Below are 20,725 nucleotides of genomic sequence, written 5' to 3' on the forward strand. Positions count from 1 at the left end.
TCACATCCCTTGTAAGTTGGATTCCTAGGTATTTTGTTCTCTTTGAAGCAATTGTGAATGGGAGTTCACTCATGATTTGACTCTCTGTCTGTTATGGGTGTATAAGAATGCTTGTGATTTTTGCACATGATTTTGTATCCTGAGACTTTGCTGAAGTTGCTAATCAGCTTAAGGAGATTTTGGGCTGAGACAATGGGGTTTTCTAGATATACAATCATGTCATCTGCAAACAGGGACAATTTGACTTCCTCTTTTCCTAATTGAATACACTTTATTTCCTTCTCCTGCCTGATTGCTCTGGCGAGAACTTCCAGCACTATGTTGAATAGGAGTGGTGAGAGAGGGCATCCCTGTCTTGTGCCAGTTTTCAAAGGGAATGCTTCCAGTTTTTGCCCATTCAGTATGATATTGGCTGTGGGTTTGTCATAGATAGCTCTTATTATTTTGAGATATGTCCCATCAATACCTAATTTATTCATATTTTAAAAATCATAAAATAGCCTTTTAAAATAGCAAATGGGGTGGCACTTTTGTAGATTCTTGTCTGGGAGCATAATGAAATATTCTAGGGTGATGGGAATGCTCTAAATCTGGATCTGAAAGCTTGTTAAATAGGTGGATATAGATGTAAAAAGTAATTGCACTGTATCTTAAGATTTGTGTATTTTTACTGTATTTAATGTATACTTCAGTAGAAAAAATGAAAAAGGAAAAAATAAGTAGAGGGAAAAACCTAGATCTTAGGCCTTTAGATGCATGGTAAACTGGATGTCATAAATTATGAGCTCTGAGGCTCAGGCAGGGACTTATTAGATCTTTACAATATCTTTCTATTTGCTCATGATTTAACAAACTGCAGAGCTGTTAACTCTCCTCCTTATTATTGGCACCCATTGGGTTCCGATACAAAACCTATCTAGAAAGGAAATTAGAAAAACAAAGAAGAAAAAAAAACCCACTGAGTTCTCAGCTGAGACAAGATTCAGGAATAGGGTCATGCTTGTTAGGTATTTCTTTCAGTGGGGTCTCCCATGCTGTTAATAGTTTTGACTCCCAAAATGCTGAGCCCCTCTAGGATAGTTAGATCTGCCACAAAGGCAGTAATAATTGTGTGTGAGACCTCTGCTTCCTGAAGAAATGTGAAAAGGTCATTTTGCAAAACAGTCAAATTCAGCAAGCCTATGATTAGGAATATTAAAGTTGGGTTGTTTCCAATAACAAACCAATATATAGTTGAATTCTGTGACGTTCTTAAAAGAACATGTTCTTTTAAGCTGTGTTCATCTTCATTATTATTATTTTTAATTTCTTTAAACTTTTCAAAACTATAATGAAATTTCCAGATTTTTTGGTTTTGATTCACCGAAACCAATTATCCACATGCCATCTAATTATTTTAATATAGTGAACATTTTTTAAATTTAAATTTTAATTTTTTGAATTGTAAATTGACAAATTATAGTTGTATATGTTTATGGGGTACAAAGTGATGTTATGATTTGTGAATAGAATGTGGAGTTATTAAATCAAGCAAATTAGCATATCCATTCCCTCAAGTACTTATTATTTTTTATGGTGAGAACACTTGAAATTTACTCTCTTAGCAATTCTGAAATATACAATGCATTATTATTTACTATTTTCACCATGCTATGCAATATATCTCCAAGAAAAAAAATTTATTCCTTCTGTCTAATTGAGGCTTTGTTTCCTTTTGCAGCACTATTCATAATAGCCAAGTTATGAATGAACATATTTTTGTATGATGAAAATATTTATTTCTTCTTTGAAAAATAAAAAAAATAGATTCTCATTATGGTAATAATAATTTTAAGCTCATGGATCCTTTTGAATTTTTTTCACCCTTAATAAGGTATCAGCTTTGTTGTTGTTGTTGTTGTTGTTGTTGTTGTTGTTGTTGTTTTACTTTTTTTTGGTTCTTATATTCTGTCCTTATTTCAAAGAGTTCATGGCATTAATCTACACAAAATTGTGTTTTCAAAAAAATAAAGTCTTTATGCTGGGAAACAAAAACTAAATATCTGTATATCTATAGCTATATCTATAAATGAACTCCATAATCGACAACAATTTTTCCTGCCTAAAATGTTATTTTTAAGTCAGTTGTTTAGAACTATAAGCCACATTTTTTCCTTTAGAGACATGTTTGGGTTCTCAGAATAGCCCACGGAAGGTAGCTAATTTATTTAGCAATGAATGTGAAATGCTGTAGGTTTGTGGCAAATTTTTAATAATCATGATTGTAATAGCAAAAAATTACTGAACAAAATGGAATTTTATAATTTTATCTTTCAGTTATTGTTTGAAGAAAGGCACAGCTAATTACACGAAGATGGGAAAGCTGTTATGAATAGTTTTTATGGACATTTTCAAATAATTTATACTGCTCAATTCAGATAATGCAAGATAAAGAATAAAAACAAAATATGAATCATCTCACTAACCCAAAATATCTAATCTTAATATAATGGTGTGTTTATTTCCAAGATTTAAAACATGTTTTTACATTGCACTGTTTTATATCTTTCTTTTTCCAATCATTATATTTTAATAATTTTGATGATTGTCAGCGTGGATTCTTTTGTCTAATCTGACTTCAAATCGCAACCCTTTCCTTTCTTTAAAATACATGTGCTAAATTTTGTTTTGTTTGCTTTTACTTGAATAGACTGTAAAAATGAAGCAGAGAAAGGAAAGATAAAGGAACAGGAAGGCAGAGCAAGAATGAGCATGACAGCAAAGGAGAGTTTAGGCAACAGTGTGAGAATTCGAGGGGTCTTTGGATATAAAAGGTGTTTGAGATACGATGAACAGAATTTGAAGCAGTCAACTTTAGAAAAATAGGGATTGTAGTATTAGGATCAAATGAGAATAAGCATCATCTTACCTACCTCATCATTCGGTTGATGACAAAACAAATGTTTAGCAAGTTTAAGGTATTGTTTGGGGGAAGAGATAGTTTGAGGCAGTACTAGGAAGGGAACCAAGATTTACTAATTCTCAATCCTAATTTCCTTCCTTGAATCTTGGAGATATAGAAAAATGGGAGAGCAAGACTTGTGCATCATTCCCTTAAGGATTAAAAAGGGAAATGGTGGAAATGAGATGGTAGCTCAACGAATATCCTGATATAAGGATCACCCAGAGCTGACTGGAGTTCAAAAAAGTTAAGGAAAGAGGAAAGTGGAGCAGAGTAACCCTTACTGGGTGCAGAGAGCTGAAGACTATGTACAAACCATTGTTTGTTTGTTTGTTTTGTAAGATAATGAGTAGTTTGTTTTTCCTTTTTTTTTCTTTTTAAATTTTTTATTTCCATAGGTTTTTGGGGAAAAGGTGGCATTTGGTTACATGACTTAAGTTCTTTAGTGGTGATTTGTGAGATTTTTGTGCACCCAGCACCCGAGCAGTATACACTGAACCCAATTTGTAATCTTTTATCCCTCACCTCCTTCCCACCCTTTCCCCTTGAGTCCCCAAAGTCCATTGTGTCATTCTTATGCCTTTGCATCCTCATAGCTTAGCTCCCACTTATGAGTGAGAACATATGATATTTGGTTTTCCATTCCTGAGTTACCTCACTTAGAATAATGGTCTCCAATCCCATCCAGGTTGCTGTGAATGCCATTAATTCACTCCTTTTTATGGCTGAGTAGTATTCTATCATATATATGTACCACAGTTTCTTTATCCACTTGTTGATTAATGGGCATTTGGGTTGGTTCCACATTTTTGCAACTGCGAATTGTACTGCTATAAACATGTGTGTGCAAGTATCTTTTTCATATAATAACTTCTTTTTCTCTGGGTGGATATCCAGTAGTGGGATCGCTGGAACAAATAATAGTTCTACTTTTCTTTCTTTAAGGGATCTCCACATTGTTTTCCATAGTAGTTGTACTAGTTTACATTCCCTGTAGAAAGGTTCCCTTTTCACCACATCCATGCCAACATCTATTTTTTTTTTACTTTTTTGATTATGGTCATTATTGCAGGAGTAAGGTGGTATCGCATTGTGGTTTTGATTTGCATTACCCTGATCATTAGTGATGTTGAGCATTTTTTCATATCTTTTTTGGCCATTTGTATATCTTCTTTTGAGAATTGTCTATTCATATCCATAGCCCACTTTTTGATGGGATTGTTTGTTTTTTTCTTGCCAATTTGTTTGAGTTTATTGTAGATTCTGGATATTAGTCCTTTGTCAGATGTGTAGATTGTGAAGATTTTCTCCCACTCTGTGGGTTGTCTGTTTACTCTGCTGACTGTTCCTTTTGCCATGCAAAACAAACAACAACAACAAAAAAAAGTAGGGGAACGACACCCTATTCAACAAATGGTGCTGGGATAATTGGCAAGCCACATGTAGGAGAATGAAACTGGATCCTCATCTCTCACCTTATACAAAAATCAATTCAAGATGGATCAAGGACTTAAATCTAAGACCTAAAACTATAAAAATTCTAGAAGATAACATTGGAAAAACCCTTCTAGACATTGGCTTAGGCAAGGATTTCATGACCAAGAACCCAAAAACAAATGCAATAAAAACAAAGATAAATATGTGGGACTTAATGAAATAAACCATGATCTTTAAATGGGTTTTTCTAGCTCAAGAACTACTTGCTCCAAAATTATCAAAATTCTAGAATAAATGCTACAATATATTGTTAACCCATCCATGTAGTAAATGAGAAGACTGTGGAGTTAAGCATTTGCCCATTTGATGTAAGAAGAACTAGCACTTAACATGATCAGTTATACTTATTACATCATTTCTGTCCTTGAAGCAAAGTCCAAGGTATAATTCTAAAATAGTATAAACTTTATATCTTTTGGACACTGGTATGGGTAAGAGCCTATTCTTGTTATGTTATATCTCAGTGGTCTTGTTTATTCTAGTACAAAGCTGAGAACAGCACCATTTTTGGGGAAGGAGGGAGAATCAGAGGCTGGAAGATGAAAAATAGAGAGTAAGAGGTTATGGTGAAATACTACAATATTTAAAAAATTTATCAATCACTGTTCTTCATTTTAAAAACAAAAAGCACTGCCCTGAGTTGGAGCTTAGATTTCATTATTTGAATCAATATCACTTTGCTTAATGCCAAGTGTATTTTGTTTGTTTCTCAACAATTGGACTTCATAGATTTAAAAATGGTTTTAAATTTTTTTTTGTTTGTTTGCTAAGACTCACCTTGACCTTATCCTGTCCCATGGACTTGAAGAACTTTCCGATGGATGTCCAGACCTGTACAATGCAGCTGGAGAGTTGTAAGTTACCACTGTTGAAATGACTCGCTGCTTGTTTTAACCAATGACCTGGTTCTTTTAGCATGTAATTAAAGAGAAAGGACCCTTACGACTCATTCCCTATATACTGACCAACCCCCAACATCCTAATGGAAAGACAAACCAAAGTGTGTGTGTGTGTGTGTGTGTGTGTGTGTGTCATACAAAATCTCATTATCAATACAGCATAGACAACCTTTCAAAGTAAAATGCCACATAACTTGCCTTTCTCCCCCCGCCCAAAAAATAGCATGATTTAGTAAGCTTTTCATTGAAATGAAAATGTCTCCTGAGAAAATTAAAATTATTAGTCATTAAATCTTTATAGTGAATCACTCTTTAATCAGAAAATTGAATTTCTTTCCATCTTATGCCCATATAGACCATCACCCCAAAAGGAATTCTGGCAGGAAGGGATAATTGCTTTGAGAACAAGACATAAGGACTTTGGCCAGAGGAGGATGTAAGAATGAGGGGCATGAGATGAGATGGAATAAGATAGAATAAGAGGCATTTCTCTTAGATAAGCAGTGGATACACAAAAGCATGGTGAAGCAAGTAGAAAAAGGCCATGTACTTTGTCCCCTTTATGACCTAACCCTGATGCCACTAAAATCTTTGACATGTGTCACCATAAGTTGCTGATGCCTCCAAGGTAACAGAATTTTCAGTTAAGAGACATGAATTTCCTTCTGGCTTGGTCTACCAGTTTCTCTGTTTGTAAAATGCAGAGAATAATAAGTGCCACTGACCTACATGGACGTTAGGAGATTTAATGAGGCATGGGCAAGGAAATACTTTTAACTTCTTGGTTTAGAAAAATAATATGTGTAAAACGACTTATCTATTATTTAAAAAGAGGTAGTGACAGGGTTGGTTTCATTCTGATCATTTAAAATCACTATGGATTTCCCTTGAAACATCCCAGAGAAATAAACAAAATGATGAAACCTCTTTATTTTAAGAAGTTGTCATAGATAAAATGAAAATTTCTGATTTAAAATAGGCCTTATGTATTCATTTTTTTCCTTATCACTCCTTCTCTTGAGAAAAAAGCTGAGAAAAACATTTTCTTACATGATTCCTTCTTTCTGTTTTCTCTACTGCTCCAAAATCTCCCCTGACTCAACCCAACACTTTTATTTTTTCTGTGAAACAGTAGCCATAGCTGTCAACTGGTGCTCATCCAAGGCTTAGAAAATTTGAATTAGTAAATAAGCTCAGTCCTGGCATGAATAATGAAATCAAAGAAACATCATGTTTACCACTAACTTTGGATGTGAAGGGTGGGAATTATTATTTTTTTCCTTTTCTATCCCACTATTACTTTCTTCATCCCCACCTTTTTACCTCTGCTGTCTTCCCCATGCTGGGGCTTCAGGGTGACTGACAAGAACTTTTATTATGGTGGCCAACGAGAAGCTCACCAGACAAGAACGTGGGGTATTTTGTGAGCTTAGAGTAGTATTTGCTGGAGGTTTCCAAGGTGTACTCATACAGATATGGTTTGCCATTCTCTTTGTGGACCACGAATACTTGTATAGGGCCTCTTTGTATCTCCTTGCTTTCCATGTTCTTATTTTTTTTTTTTTTTTTGGCTTTATGTTGAAAAGGTAGTCCAAAGAAACAGGAAAGTAGATTACAATTAAACTTGCTATTGATTTCTGGGTAGCTTTGGTGAGTCACTATCTTGCAGTAAATAAGAATAAGAATCCATGAACTTAAAAAAAAAAAAAAAACATGCTGAGGATTTTGGCCAGCCAAGACCTCACATAATATCCTCTGTCCTCATCACTCTTATTTGAAAAGTTCAAATATTACAAACAAAGGGAAAAGGTAGGGAAATGGTGCATGAAAGAAGAGTAGGCTTCATTTCTAGGGTAGAGAAAGATCCAGAAATAATTGACAGATGATGACCTAGCTAGCAGGAGCTTGGAGACTAAGAGCTAACTTTGGATTACCAAACTGATAACAATCTTACTTTGGATGGTTCAAGTCATATAAAAATATGATCTTTCATACTAGGTAATCTGTTTTACTTCATATTAATAATTGTGATGAGTGGGCCCATTTAGCAAGACACTAGCACAAATGAATATTCTTAATTTGCATATTCCACAATTTCCTCTTAGATTACCTGCCAATAGTCTTCCCCATTTGCTAAAGTAGAAGGACTTTAACATAAGCTTTCTGAATGCAAAGCTAATAGACCCTAGGAGGAGGGCCAAGTCTGTAATGGGAATGTTTTAGGCAGGCCCGTGATTAATTCATTCTCATTAAAAAAAAGAATGGCTTTCATTTAAAGTACTAAGACTGGCACTGTGGACTGGATTGTCTTATTGGATTGCCAAAGCCTCAGCTCTTGCAAGTAAAGACAATCTTCAAAGGATTTTTATGTTTGTTTACTTGTTTGTTCTTCAGAAAGAGTTAGTGAATAAAAAGGCAGAAATCAATAGACTTTTTAGATGCCATTCTTTCATTACACAGAAAAAAAATCCATCCATAAGTAGCTTTCTGTCTTAAATTTCTTTGGCTCCAGTGACACAGAGTTGTAGTGATGATTGCAGCTCTTTTATTAAGAATGCTGTTGAATTGACTGAGCATATGTCTACTTTAAACGGTTTCCTTGTTTGTTTCTTTACATGGGTAGACTTTCAAGCTTTCTTGGAAAGCCATATTCAATTTTCACTATGATTTCTTTACCTCAGTTGGGTACACGATGAATGACCTGATATTTGAGTGGTTAAGTGATGGTCCAGTGCAAGTTGCTGAAGGATTGACCCTGCCCCAGTTTATTTTGAAAGAAGAGAAGGAACTTGGCTACTGTACAAAGCACTACAACACTGGTAAGTTTTTTTTTTTTTTTTTTTCAGCTGTTAAACACAAGTGAGCTCCATTTGCAGTATGGAGTATATATCTCATTACTTTAATTGCTGCATATTTACCAGGCAAATAGACCTATGTGGCAAGGACCTGATTTGGCTCAAAACTCCCTCAACAGATAAGATTCCTATACTCTCTGGAATAGGTCAGCAAACACAAGAGGTAATTTCTCCAGAACATAGAGAGAAGGAGAGAGGATTTAGGATCTTTTGCTGTTCCCTAGCTGACCATCTTTTGTCAAATGAGTCTGAGGAAAGGTGTAGAAAACCTCATTAGTGGTGCAGAAAACATGACTTCTGGCTCCTTTCTGGCATCCGCTCTTGCCATTGGATGCTTAGGTCAATTTGCACCCACTGTCTTACTGCCTTAGTGCCTTAGTGGAAAAGAGGGACAATAACACAGGTCTTCGTAAACCCAGAAATAGAGCTGTTGTGTTCTTCAGTCCTGGATAGCAGTAGAAGTTTGGATGAAAGTCAGCTGGCAAGAATTCAGCTGGCTCTAAAGTCATGTGTTATCAGTGGTGCTGACAGACACATGGGGTTGGGGGGCAGGTGGTGGAGGAAAAACTTGAGGTGGTAGCAACAAATAGGCATCCGTTGTTTTCTGGAAGATTTTACCTGTCCAGAAAAGCTGATGGTTTTTCCTAGGAAAAACCATGGTGTTCATTACCATGCAAGCTGATCATGGAGAGACAATCAAGACATGATGGTTTGTCCAGTAACTGGTCTAGGTCCCTTGCTGAGGAAAACAGTTTATGCACACTTGTTCCAGCAGCCAACAGTGATACTTATGAAGTAACCAAAACCTGATTCCAAGGCTTTTTTTTTTTTTCTGACCAAGAAGAATTCAACCCCATATCTTGTAATCTGTAGGGACTAAGCAAAATTACCTTCTGGAGTTCTAACTCCAAGTCAATTAAGGAGAAAAAAAGTGGGAAGGGGTAGGAATATCTATCTCTTAAATGTTAAAAGTTTTAATACCTTTATATGAACTCCTTTTTACAGGTAAAGAAACACTGTACATAGTCCCTAAGCATATGCTAAATGTCCTGAAGCAATTACCCAGAAGGCTAGGAAATTTTTACAATGAATAGATTATACGCTGGCTCATACAAATGTACATTTTTCTCTTGCCATTAATAACACAATGATAAATACGCAGTTCTTTAAATACTTTGTAGTTTTATGTAAACTGTAGTACTTTGGAGGAAATGGCTTCAACTATTACACAGTGTATGTCATGTGTTACATATTATATGCTATATAGTATACGCTATTAATATATAATATACTATATATTACATATTGTAACCCCACAAAATTTGAATATTTTATTTCCACTGGTCATTTTCTGTCAGTCTTGTAAATTCTGAAGCTCTGTCTAAAACAAGCTGCAGCAAGCACAGATTTTAAAAATTAAATATGCCTTATGGTTTTGGTCCAGTGACTCTTTAGATCACACATTCTCACACTATTATTATCACTATTATTCCACAGTAATTATTTCTATTACTGGTTCAGTTGGAGAAGAGTTGAATTGGTTACGTAGGGTGAACATTTTGTGCAATCTTCCAAATCCATCTGCAGTAGTCTTTTTTTCTTTTTTTAACAACGTGGGATAATGGAATTGGAACTATAAATTCAGACTGGACTTTAAATGATCATTTCCTCCTTCTAGGAAAGTTTACCTGCATTGAGGTCAAATTTCATCTGGAACGCCAAATGGGATATTATTTGATCCAGATGTACATCCCAAGCCTGCTTATAGTAATTCTGTCCTGGGTTTCCTTTTGGATAAACATGGATGCAGCCCCTGCCAGGGTCGCACTGGGCATCACCACAGTCTTAACGATGACCACCCAGAGTTCAGGCTCCAGGGCATCTCTGCCAAAGGTAAGAAATCTTGCTTGATAACAGATGACATGAAAGGTTCCCAAAGGTCTTGTGGGCTGGAGAGTTCTGTGAGGACAGAAATGTTGGCCACCCTATGACACTGTCATAGATATGAATGCAATAAGAGGACAAAAAGCTGAGTTGGAGAGAATCAGGGATCTGGGAACACGGGGAACCCTCAAAATCATATCATTTAGAGGAAAGGGAAATTAGTATTGAGAGGGAAGAGAAATGAGTAGAGGCAGAAACATGGCTTAGAGACTCTAGGAAGCTCTTGAGTGCTTTTGATCTCGGTTGTTTATGAGCCATGAAGCTTGCAAGAATTGGAGTAAGACTGATGCAATTTATGCCATATTTTCAAGTATTTATTGGTGAAACTATTGCAATTCATATGTTCAGTGAAGTCATTTATAGTAATAAAAATTTGAATTAGGCTCCTGGAAATCACAGAAGAGCCATATCAATGAATATATGTAAGAAATTAATGTACAATATTAGGGTACAGCAATCTGATATATGAAACATTGCTATGCCTTAATTTCCTTTAATGGCTGATATGCTACTATTTTTGAGTGACACAGTTACCTAGAGAAGGAACAGTAGAGTCATCCAAAATGGTGAAAATTCCTAGAACTGTGGCATGGTGACAGAGGAGTGTGGGATCGATATCAGGGATATATAGACAGTTTATAGCACCTCAAATAATAATCCATAAATGGCTGTGTAATATATTTTTATAAAAAGCAGGCCATCTGCATTTGTAAATATTGCTTAAGCAAGTAATGATGAATGTCCCACTTTTGAAATGCTCTAGCACCTCAGAAGTGTGCCTTTGTGTGCTTCCCCATTTCACTGAGTACACTGAGCCATTGGCTTCAATTCTCCAGAATATGAGTTCAATTTAGGATTCAGTGTACATTGTCTCATACTGGTTGAGCAGTCTCTCCAAAATGCATTTCTGGAAAATAACGAAGATGTAATTCCACATTTTTGCTGGCTTGAGTTTATGTTTGGTTGTGCTGAATTTGACATAATGAGAAATGTTAGATCATGTTCCACATTATCTCCCATGTCCAGAAGATAAGATGACATATGGAGGAGGTCTGTGGTTATAATAGAGGTGGGCTGAATACTGGAGAAATATTTACACAACTTATTAAGTCCCATGCCTCCAAAGATAAACATTAGGTTTTATATGGTCATAGAGAAAGGAATAGAGGTATCTCTAATACTTTTTTATCTTCTAGAATAACAAATAGTATAATGTACCTGTATTATTTTTCTATTGGAATACAGATGTCAGAAACACTAACAGCTTTTTTAACCTGTATAATCAAAAATCAATTTTACCTAATAGCACTTTTAATCCACTCTGTGCCCCTCCCAAACAGGTTCATTTGCTTATTTCTTATCAGTTATTAACTATTGCCATCACTGCATGCCATGGCATTAAACCTCAGGATGTAAAAACGTATATTTTACAATTTAATAGACAGCTAAAGTACTGGTGACAAATTGTAAGCATATAATGTCAAAATATAAGACATTTAGCCTCCAACTGCTCATTGCTATGAAAAGAGTAGTCATTTATCTTCAAAATGGGAGTTTGAGTTTTTATAAATTTGTTATTCATTTTATAAAGCTGTTATGATTCTGTATCAATGGTCAAAACTATTGCTAAATAAATGTTCACTGATCAGTGATCTTTGTATGTAGAGGCAATCAGGAAGTCAGATAAACCAAAAGAGAATATAATCAAAAATCATTTTACACTTGGCTCTGAACTCATGGTGGTTATCCTTTTGCCACCATTAGGTTTATCTTTCTCCGTGTACTTTTCTTATGCTGTTATTAAACATGGTTGGCTTTCAACTGACTATGAGGAAATGTAACTTATGTAGATGATGGTGTGAAACAAACATGGGATAAAAAGTGAGTCATGGAAAATAAAGAATTGGTCATACAGTTACTTATACATGTACATGCATATAAATACTCATTTTAATTTATAAACACTGCAATCCCTGACCAGATGCTCCACTGTGGTGATTGTACATTTACTTCAGGGCTTCCTTCAATGCCCTGTACAGAGTACACATGCACATTACACTTTAAAAGTAAGATGTTTGTTATAGAAAAGATAGAAAGCATAGAAAACATGATTAATGTTAACCAACCATTAAATAACTGTTGTTAAGACTTTGGTGTATTTTCTTTCAGTCTTTTTTCCATGTGCATTTATGAGCAAGCCCACTCACATGCACACACAGAAAACTGAGATCAAACTTTTACACCATCTTAGATACTTAGAGTTTTCTTTTTTGCTTTTGTAAGTATGATAATTATAAATACATTTGCATAAGAGTGTTTGTAGCCCACTGTGTTTTAGATAACATATATATAGTTTTTAATTTTTAAAAACTTTCAGTGAGAAAAAAGAAGGGACTGAGCATGTTTAGAGTGAATGAGGGAAGATCTATGAGAAGATATTTGATGGGATATATGTTCTATGCAGGCAAGAACTTTGTCTTGTTCATTCTGTTAACTTCAACACCTAGAACAGTATGTGGCTTAGACTAGATGACCAATAAATTCTCACTGAATGGATAAATTAATGATGAGCCATGTTCTCCCATGTGAGGCCATGTTGAAGCTATTAGGTTGGTCCAAAAGTAATTGTGGCTTTTGTCATTAACAGTAATGGCAAATATCGCAATTACTTTTGTACCAACCTAGTAGATTAGACTTGAAGCAGAATCCGTGGGTGAAAGTTACACAGAAAAGTATTTGAGTATTAATGTACAGAAGAATCTCATAATAATATTACATGTACTATAAAGGACTGGAATTTCTCTAGAGTATGTCTCCCTTTCCAAAAATTCTCAAGCAGACTTTGGGAAGTTAAGAATATATGAACAAATTTACAAGAAAAAAAACAACCCCATCAAAAAATGGGCAAAGGACAGAACAGACACTTCTCAAAAGAAGAGATTTATGCAACCAACAGACATATGAAAAAATGCTCATCATCACTGGTCATTAGAGAAATGCAAATCAAAACCACAATGAGATACCATCTCATGCCAGTTAGAATGGCGATCATTAAAAAGTCAGGAAACAACAGATGCTGGAGAGGTTGTGGAAAAATCAGAATGCTTTACACTGTTGGTGGGAGTGTAAATTAGTTCAACCATTGTGGAAGACAGTGTGACAATTCCTCAAGGATCTAGAACTGGAAATACTATTTGACCCAGCGAACCCATTACTGGGCATATAACCAAAGGATTATAAATCATTCTACGACAAAGACACATGCACAGGTATGTTTATTGCGGCACTATTCACCATAGCAAAGACTTGGAACCAACCCAAATGTCCATCAATGATAGACTGGATTAAGAAAATGTGGCACATATACACCATGGAATACTATGCAGCCATAAAAATGATGAGTTCATACCCTTTGGAGGGATATGGATGAAGCTGGAAACCATCATTCTCAGCAAACTAACACAAGAACAGAAAACCAAACACTGCATGTTCTCACTCACAAGTGGGGGTTGAACAATGAGAATACATGGACACAGGGAGGGGAACATCACACACTGGGGCCTATCAGGGGGTGGGGGGCTAGGGGAGGGATAGCATTAGGAGAAATATCTAGTGTAGATGATTGGTTGATGGGTGCAGCAAACCACCATGGCACGTGTATATCTATGTAACACAACTGCACGTTCTGCACAGGTAACCTAGAACTTATTATAATAATTTAAAAAAATGAACAAAGACATATTTTGAAACATAGGCCTTGATCTAAATCTTAGATCCTTTACTTCACTCAGCCTCTCTAAGTTTGTTTCATCATTTCTAAAATGAGAACATTATTATCTACCCCTTAAAAAAATTAAATGAGGATGAGATGAAGCAGTACTTATATAAATTGTTTAGCCCAGTTTTTCTACATCGTCGGTATTCATCTCATTCTGGTTATTTTTATTGTTACTGTTCCCAGTCCATAATGTAGTAGAAAAGACCGCTCCTTGGCATGAGAGGTTATATTAGAAAATGCATAAAGGGCCTTATGAATAGAAGATGTCCTGTTCTTTGGATGGCTCACTATTCACTTATAGTTGTACTGTCAATGAGATTAACCAAAGTTTGTCATATGTATGTGTGTACATTATACAATTAGTCCTCCATATCTGCAGGTTCTGCATCTGCAGATTCAACAAACCATGGATCAAAAATATTTTAAAAAAACAAAAAAAGCAAAACAACAATAAAAATAATACAACTAAAATAACCAATACAGAATAACAACTATGCAATATTTGCATTGTATTGGGTATTATAAGTAATGTAGAGATGATTTAAAGTATATGGGAGGATGTGCATAGGTTATATGCAAATATTACTCCATTTTATATAAGGGACTTGAGCATCCACAGATTTTCGTATTTGCAAAGGTCCTGGAACCAATCCCCTGTGGATACCAAGCGGCAGCTATGTATGTATGCACAAGTACACACGTGTGTGTTTTTTACAGATTGTTGATTAAATGGGTTAAGTTCCAGAGGGCCTGAATAAGATATGAGTCAATTTTTCCCCACTCGCTGCCATTAAATACCCTCACTTGGCTATGTCTTCTCTGCCCCTGGAGGATTCTATAGATTCTCAGTACTGTATGCTATGCTATTAGACCTGGAATGTACAAATGCGTATTTTTCAATTTAATAGCTAAAGTATCAGTGACAAACAGATACTTTAGGATAATCTATTATCAGACTTTTAAAAAATTATCTAGTCTGAAACAAAACTTCAGTCTCATGTACAATTCAATGCTCTTTTCTTCCCTTGCCACATGCTCAGGCCTGACTTGTGCCTTGGAAATGTACAGCGATGTGGAGCACATTGTCTGTTCCTTCACAGTTCCTCCCCTGTATCTCCAACTTTTTTCCTCACTCATGTTGCTGACTTCACCATTGTTGAGGGCTGAGAGTAATGGGAAAGATGGAGGAAAATCGCATGTGACCGACGCTGTGGTATACTATTAGTACCTTCTCTAATGGCAAGCCCCCAAATGCTGGATTTCTTGTGAGGTGAACTTGAGTTCTTTGGAGTTCCCAGGGCATCCCACATACTACACCATTTCCAGATGAATAATGTACTCTCTGGGTGATGTCTTATCATCTCCTCTTAGCTATCACCTCCTGGCAGCATATCCCATACAACTTACTCCTCAGGTCCCCTTCCTCAATAAGATAGCCCTCCTGGTTGATGTGTTTTCCAGATGACTCACATTTGGCTATCTTCCACACCATTTATTAGGCTCACTAAGAACTTGTACATTATTGCCTTGCTAAATGATAGAAATGCAACTTAACCAACTGCTAATCTTTCTGCTTTCACCCTACTATCATGGGTATTCCAGCTAACCTACTGCCTTCAAAATTCATTCAGGTAAGAAAGATATTGGTGTTCACATTTTCATATAAAACCCAAATACTAAAGACAGATGAGAGATTCTCTTAAGAACTCTGATCCAGGGGCAACTTGTTAGAATTTCAGCAGCTTACCAAATATATGGCATATGGAAGAGATAACAGTCTCTTCTCTTACAGGGGTGGGTATAAACCACCTTCTACCCATCTTTAGGAGAACAGGGAGAATGCCACAGCACTGTCAACATCCACAAATTCCATTACTTCAATTAATGTTTTCAAATGTCTGGTTTTCTGTAATAATACAGGGTGTTGAGTATAAGAGTCTCTAGACAGCATTTTCTGTCTTCTAGAAAGTACTGTATCTGGCATGTATATGTGCAGTGTCTCCCTTTAGTGTAAGGCTTTAGTAAAAATGCTGAGGCAATAAGAATATCCTGTTCCCACACTGTTACACATATAAATATACACTCTTAATTTTAGACTTTTATCCCTGTGAGGGCAAGGACTTCACTGCTCTTGGAAATGTTCGTGTACCCACCCCTCAGCACAACACCTGGTTCACAGTAGGTGCTCAGTAAAGAGTAAATCAGTGAATAAATGAACAGTGTTGAAAATACTTGTAATCAAGGGGTATTCCCATTATAATTCAATTGATGATTCATCCATCCATTTATTTATTCAACTAACACTTATTGAATGTTTTATCTGTGCCATGCATTCTTCTAGGGGTCAAAGATAAAACACAGCCCCTACCCTCAGGGGCTTGTAATCTGCTAGGCCAGAGATAGGCATTTGGAATGGTGATTATTTAACAATGTAGGATAAAAAGATATATGAAGTAGGATGTCTAACCTATTAAGTGGAGGGGGGAGGAATGGGTGGGTGAAGAAGGGAGAGAAGAGAGGGGGAGGGAGCAAAGGAAGTAGAGGGAACAGGAGCAGACCTAGGAAAACGTCCTGAAGGAGGGAGCCTGAGCTGAATCTACGAGGCATATTAAGTAGGTGAAGTAGGAGGAGGTAAAGGGCATTCCAGGCAATGAGGACCTTCTACTCATAATATTTTGGCTACACTTTTAAAATAAGGCTTTCTAGAAGAAAATCTGGGCACATTTCAAACATGCTTCACACATTTTAAACACGTTTCAAGTAAGAAACTTGTGTTTATTGATTCCAAGTTAATTTCCTATCTTCCTGCCAACCAATACTTTTTGTGTTTTTGTTCTTGATTTTTTGTTTTTCAGAAGTTCAATCTCTTCTCTAAATACAGGAATATCAAATACCAGCATGCTATGTGTTTCATCGGTATCTTCCCTTTTGAAGCTATAAAATTGGTTTTTAAACATACATCTCTGCCAACCCCCAAGAAGCTATTGTGCTGGCAATACTTCTTTTAACTGTTTAGAGCATAAAGCCTCTAGTGGCAGACTAAAGGCTGCATGTTGTCTTCCCCACCCTCAGAGAAGTATGAGGATGAATTGAATGGAAGATGGAAGACTGAGACATCAGGCAGGCTTTGCACATGGCAAAATAAGATTAAACGATTGTTTTCCTTTACTCCATGTTTGTTATCATAGCTAGATGATTCATAGCGACTCCTAAGTGTGTCTTGAGTCCTCATTTGTGGCTGAAGCCCAGAGACTATAGAAGTGAAAGCAAACACTGGGATAGCTAGAATGACCTAGGTGTGCAGATGACTCTGACAGGTCCAGAACTGTCTCTTTGAAGCAAGGATCCAGAGGCATTGTCTTTCGCCATTATTAACTGGGATGGCCTATTTCCTATATAAGGAAATTTCTCCTTACTTTTCAGCCATCTGGTCAACTAAGACCAGCTGGACCATTTCAAGCAGCTGACGAACCCAGGACATACTTGGAATTTAAAATGAAAGAGGCCATACGTAGTTTTGCCACATTTGGTCTTGCTTTATTCCCCCTACCAGAATGCTTCTAACTAGAGACTGCAGTAAGAGAACTACGAAGACAGTAAGACTGATACCTGTAGGAGTTTTTAAAGATTTGTTTGGATATCTGTTTTAGCTCTAAAAAATAAAGATAATTGCTCCTTGAATCAGGTATATCCCCAGCTAATTTAAATGACTTTCCCAGTATTTCTGAAAGAAGTTGGAAACAATTATCTTTTGTACATAATCAGGATCTTATGAAGTTCTTGGATAAAGATTAAAAAGTAAGAAAGCCAAGCAAATTGATCTGCAGGCCTGCTTGCTTTAGCCAGATGTCTGCATATGTAGGAGACTCCATAAACTTTCCCTCCTGACATTTCCTAAGCCACAGCAAATTGAAGAGTCGTTGATGTAGTGAGTGTGTGAAAAAAACATGCAACGAGATGATGTGTGAGAATTCTCTGGGGAGAGAGCTGAAGCACCATTGGTACTTTAGTTTAAGCATGTTGTTGGCAGCCTTTGCAGGGAAGCTGACAGTGAGAGAAGCTATCCAAGCTAGCCTTTTGCTCAAGTCTGGTGAGGCTCATAAGTCTTTGGGGATGGCGTATAGAAATTCAGGATTATTTTGAACTCTTTCCCTTTCCATTTCACTAAAATGGGTAACTATGAGTCCAAATGGCTTGGGTTCTTATAAACACCACACAGTGAGGAAAAAAAATGAACTATTGTGGAGCATGCAACACAGTGTCAGGCACTATGTTATAATACACGATCACATTACAGACAAGAAGAAACAGAACTTCTGTCCTTAAGAAGACATAAACATAAAACAGAAGATTATAATTCAGTGCAGTAAAGGCAGATTTTTTTTTTTACAAAATGGCTATAATAATTTCCCTCCCTGTGTCTACACCCTGGGTAATAGCTTCCTCTTACATTGACTGTAAACTTGACCATGTGACTTGTCCTGGTCAATGGGACAATGGCAAATGTAGCAAAACTAGAGGCTTAAAAAATGCTTGCATATTGAAGCTAGCTCTCTCCTGCTACTCTTGGGATGCTGTGACCACTACTATGTGACTAAGACCAGGTTAACCTGTTGAGTGATAAGAGACACATGGCCCAGTTATCTCAACCACCAGGTGAGGCCATGCAAACACATGAGGGTGTCCAGCCACTGCCATGTGGAACAGAGATGATCCATCCCAGATGAGCCCAGCCCAAATAGTTGAACCACAGAATGGTGAACAAATAAATAGCTGTCATTTTAAGCTACTACATCTTGGGGTAGTTTGTTACACAGCAAAAGTTATGGCTGCTAAGAAGGATCCTTGATCTAGTCTGGAACTTCCTGGAAGAAGGGACATGAGGAAGCAGCACCTGAACTAAATTTTTTTGAAAATAGATGAAGTTTTTATTTGGACACAAATTCTTACCACCACGTTTTAAATAAAATGGCTGATATTAACTTTAGTGTCCTTGGAACAAGTCTATAATAAGAATATAGGATAAGAATATAAGAATATCGCCATTTAGTCTGGTGATGTTCTTTCTAATTTTGAAACCACTCTTAAAATTTACCACTTCTTCCAGGAAGCTTTCTCAAATTCTTTGGAAAAGTTTCCTCATAGCTTTCCATAAGAAGAAGCCCCAATTAGGCAATTGTTCTGTGCCTACCTCTCTTTATAAAATATCTCTCATGGCCCAGGAAGGAGCAGGATGCTGATGATAAACACACCAATTTGAGCACTCACTAACAATTGGGCAAGCTTTCCATTTTTGTACATATCCTCATACTAAATATGCTTATTTCATGAGAAAGAATTATGTGTTTGTATACATGCATGATAACGTAGTCATTTATGTAAAGGGTATTATGTTTATGAATTAAACATAGATATAGTATGGTAATGTCATTTATGTAAAGGGCATTATGTTTATGAATTAAAATAAACATAGATACAGCATAAGGAATATTAGAAAGCTTTCAGCTGATACAGTAATTTTCTGTTGCTGTATAACAAACTTTGCTACTTAAAATACCCATTTATTAGCTTGTAATTCTGTAAGTCAAAAGTCTGGCTTAGCATGACTGGGTTCTCTGCCCAGGGTCTTATAAGGCTAAAATCAAAGTGTCAGCTGGGATGAGGTTTTCTTTGGAGGTTCTGAAGAAAAATATGTTTCCAAGATCATTTTTGTTGCTGGCAGAATTCAGCTCCTTGCAGCAGTAGAGATGAGGCCCCCGTTCCTTGCTGCTGGCTGTTAGCCAGGGTCTGCTCTTAGTTTCTAGAGGCTGTACACATTTCTTTACACGACTGTACACATTTCATTACACGTGGTGCCTTCCGTTTTCGAGTCAGCAACAGCACATTAATTCCTTTGTATATTTCAAATCTTTGACTTCCTCTATACCCAGATTTAAAGGGCTTGTTAATTAGATTAGACACACCTAATAATCTCTGTATTTTAAGGTCAACTAATTTGGGATCTTAATTATATCTGTAAAACCCCTCCATAACAGTCTCTAGATCAGTGTTTGATGGAATAACTAGCAGGATTACGCACAGCCAGGACTGGAAATCTTGGGGGCTTGGGATTTAGAATTATCCCTACCACACCTTTGTATTGGAATATTCTTTGGATAGTCTCCCTGATTCCATTTTGCCTTCTATATTGTATTTTCAACACAACCGCCAGAAAAGTCCTATTTAGCACCTCCCTGTTGAACATCTTCCCGTAGCTCCCTGTTGAACATCTTCCCATAGCTCCCCATCCCACTCAGAGCAAAAGCCAGTGTCCTCACTATGGTGAACAATGTCATTCATAATCTATCCCCTATTTCCTCCTGATCTCATATCCCACTAACCTACCCCCTAGCTCACTGCTTCAGGCACACTGACCTTCTTGCTGTTTCCCAAATATAGAGGGCATGTGCTGTGAGCCACTGCAATGATTGTTTTCTGTGACTGGAATGTTCTGCCCTCAGATAGCCACTTGACTACCTTCTCTACGCTCTCCAAATCTTTATTCAAATCTTATCTTCTCAGCAAAGCCTGGTCATTACCACTCTGACCTAGGCTCCCATCAATACCCTGACCTGATTCAACTTTCTAATTATTTTTTCCCCACAGTATTTTATTACCTTATAGCAACACTATCATTTATATTGAACTCTATTATGGATTATGTTTATTGTATATTATCTGTTTCCCTTGGCTTGATTATAAGCTCCATGAAGGCAAGGTTCTTTATCTGGCTTGCTCCCTTCAATAGCATCTAGCTCACAGTATATGCTCA

At 36.5% G+C, this 20,725-nt stretch overlaps 1 protein-coding gene across 1 annotated transcript in view; it reads left to right on the forward strand.

Moving 5' to 3' along the window:
• Positions 1 to 17,478, forward strand: part of GLRA2 (glycine receptor alpha 2) — a 105,163-nt gene extending 87,685 nt beyond the window's left edge. Inside the window, exons 5-8 of the mRNA XM_032757975.2 lie at positions 5,210 to 5,292; positions 8,019 to 8,156; positions 9,871 to 10,085; positions 17,338 to 17,478. Of these exons, the coding sequence (XP_032613866.1) occupies positions 5,210 to 5,292; positions 8,019 to 8,156; positions 9,871 to 10,085; positions 17,338 to 17,478 (577 nt within the window). The remainder of the gene's footprint in view (positions 1 to 5,209; positions 5,293 to 8,018; positions 8,157 to 9,870; positions 10,086 to 17,337) is intronic.
• The last annotated feature ends 3,247 nt before the right edge of the window (positions 17,479 to 20,725 follow it).

The sequence above is a fragment of the Hylobates moloch genome, unplaced genomic scaffold, assembly GCF_009828535.3.
Source record: "Hylobates moloch isolate HMO894 unplaced genomic scaffold, HMol_V3 SCAFFOLD_7, whole genome shotgun sequence".
NCBI classification, from domain to species: Eukaryota; Metazoa; Chordata; class Mammalia; order Primates; family Hylobatidae; genus Hylobates; species Hylobates moloch.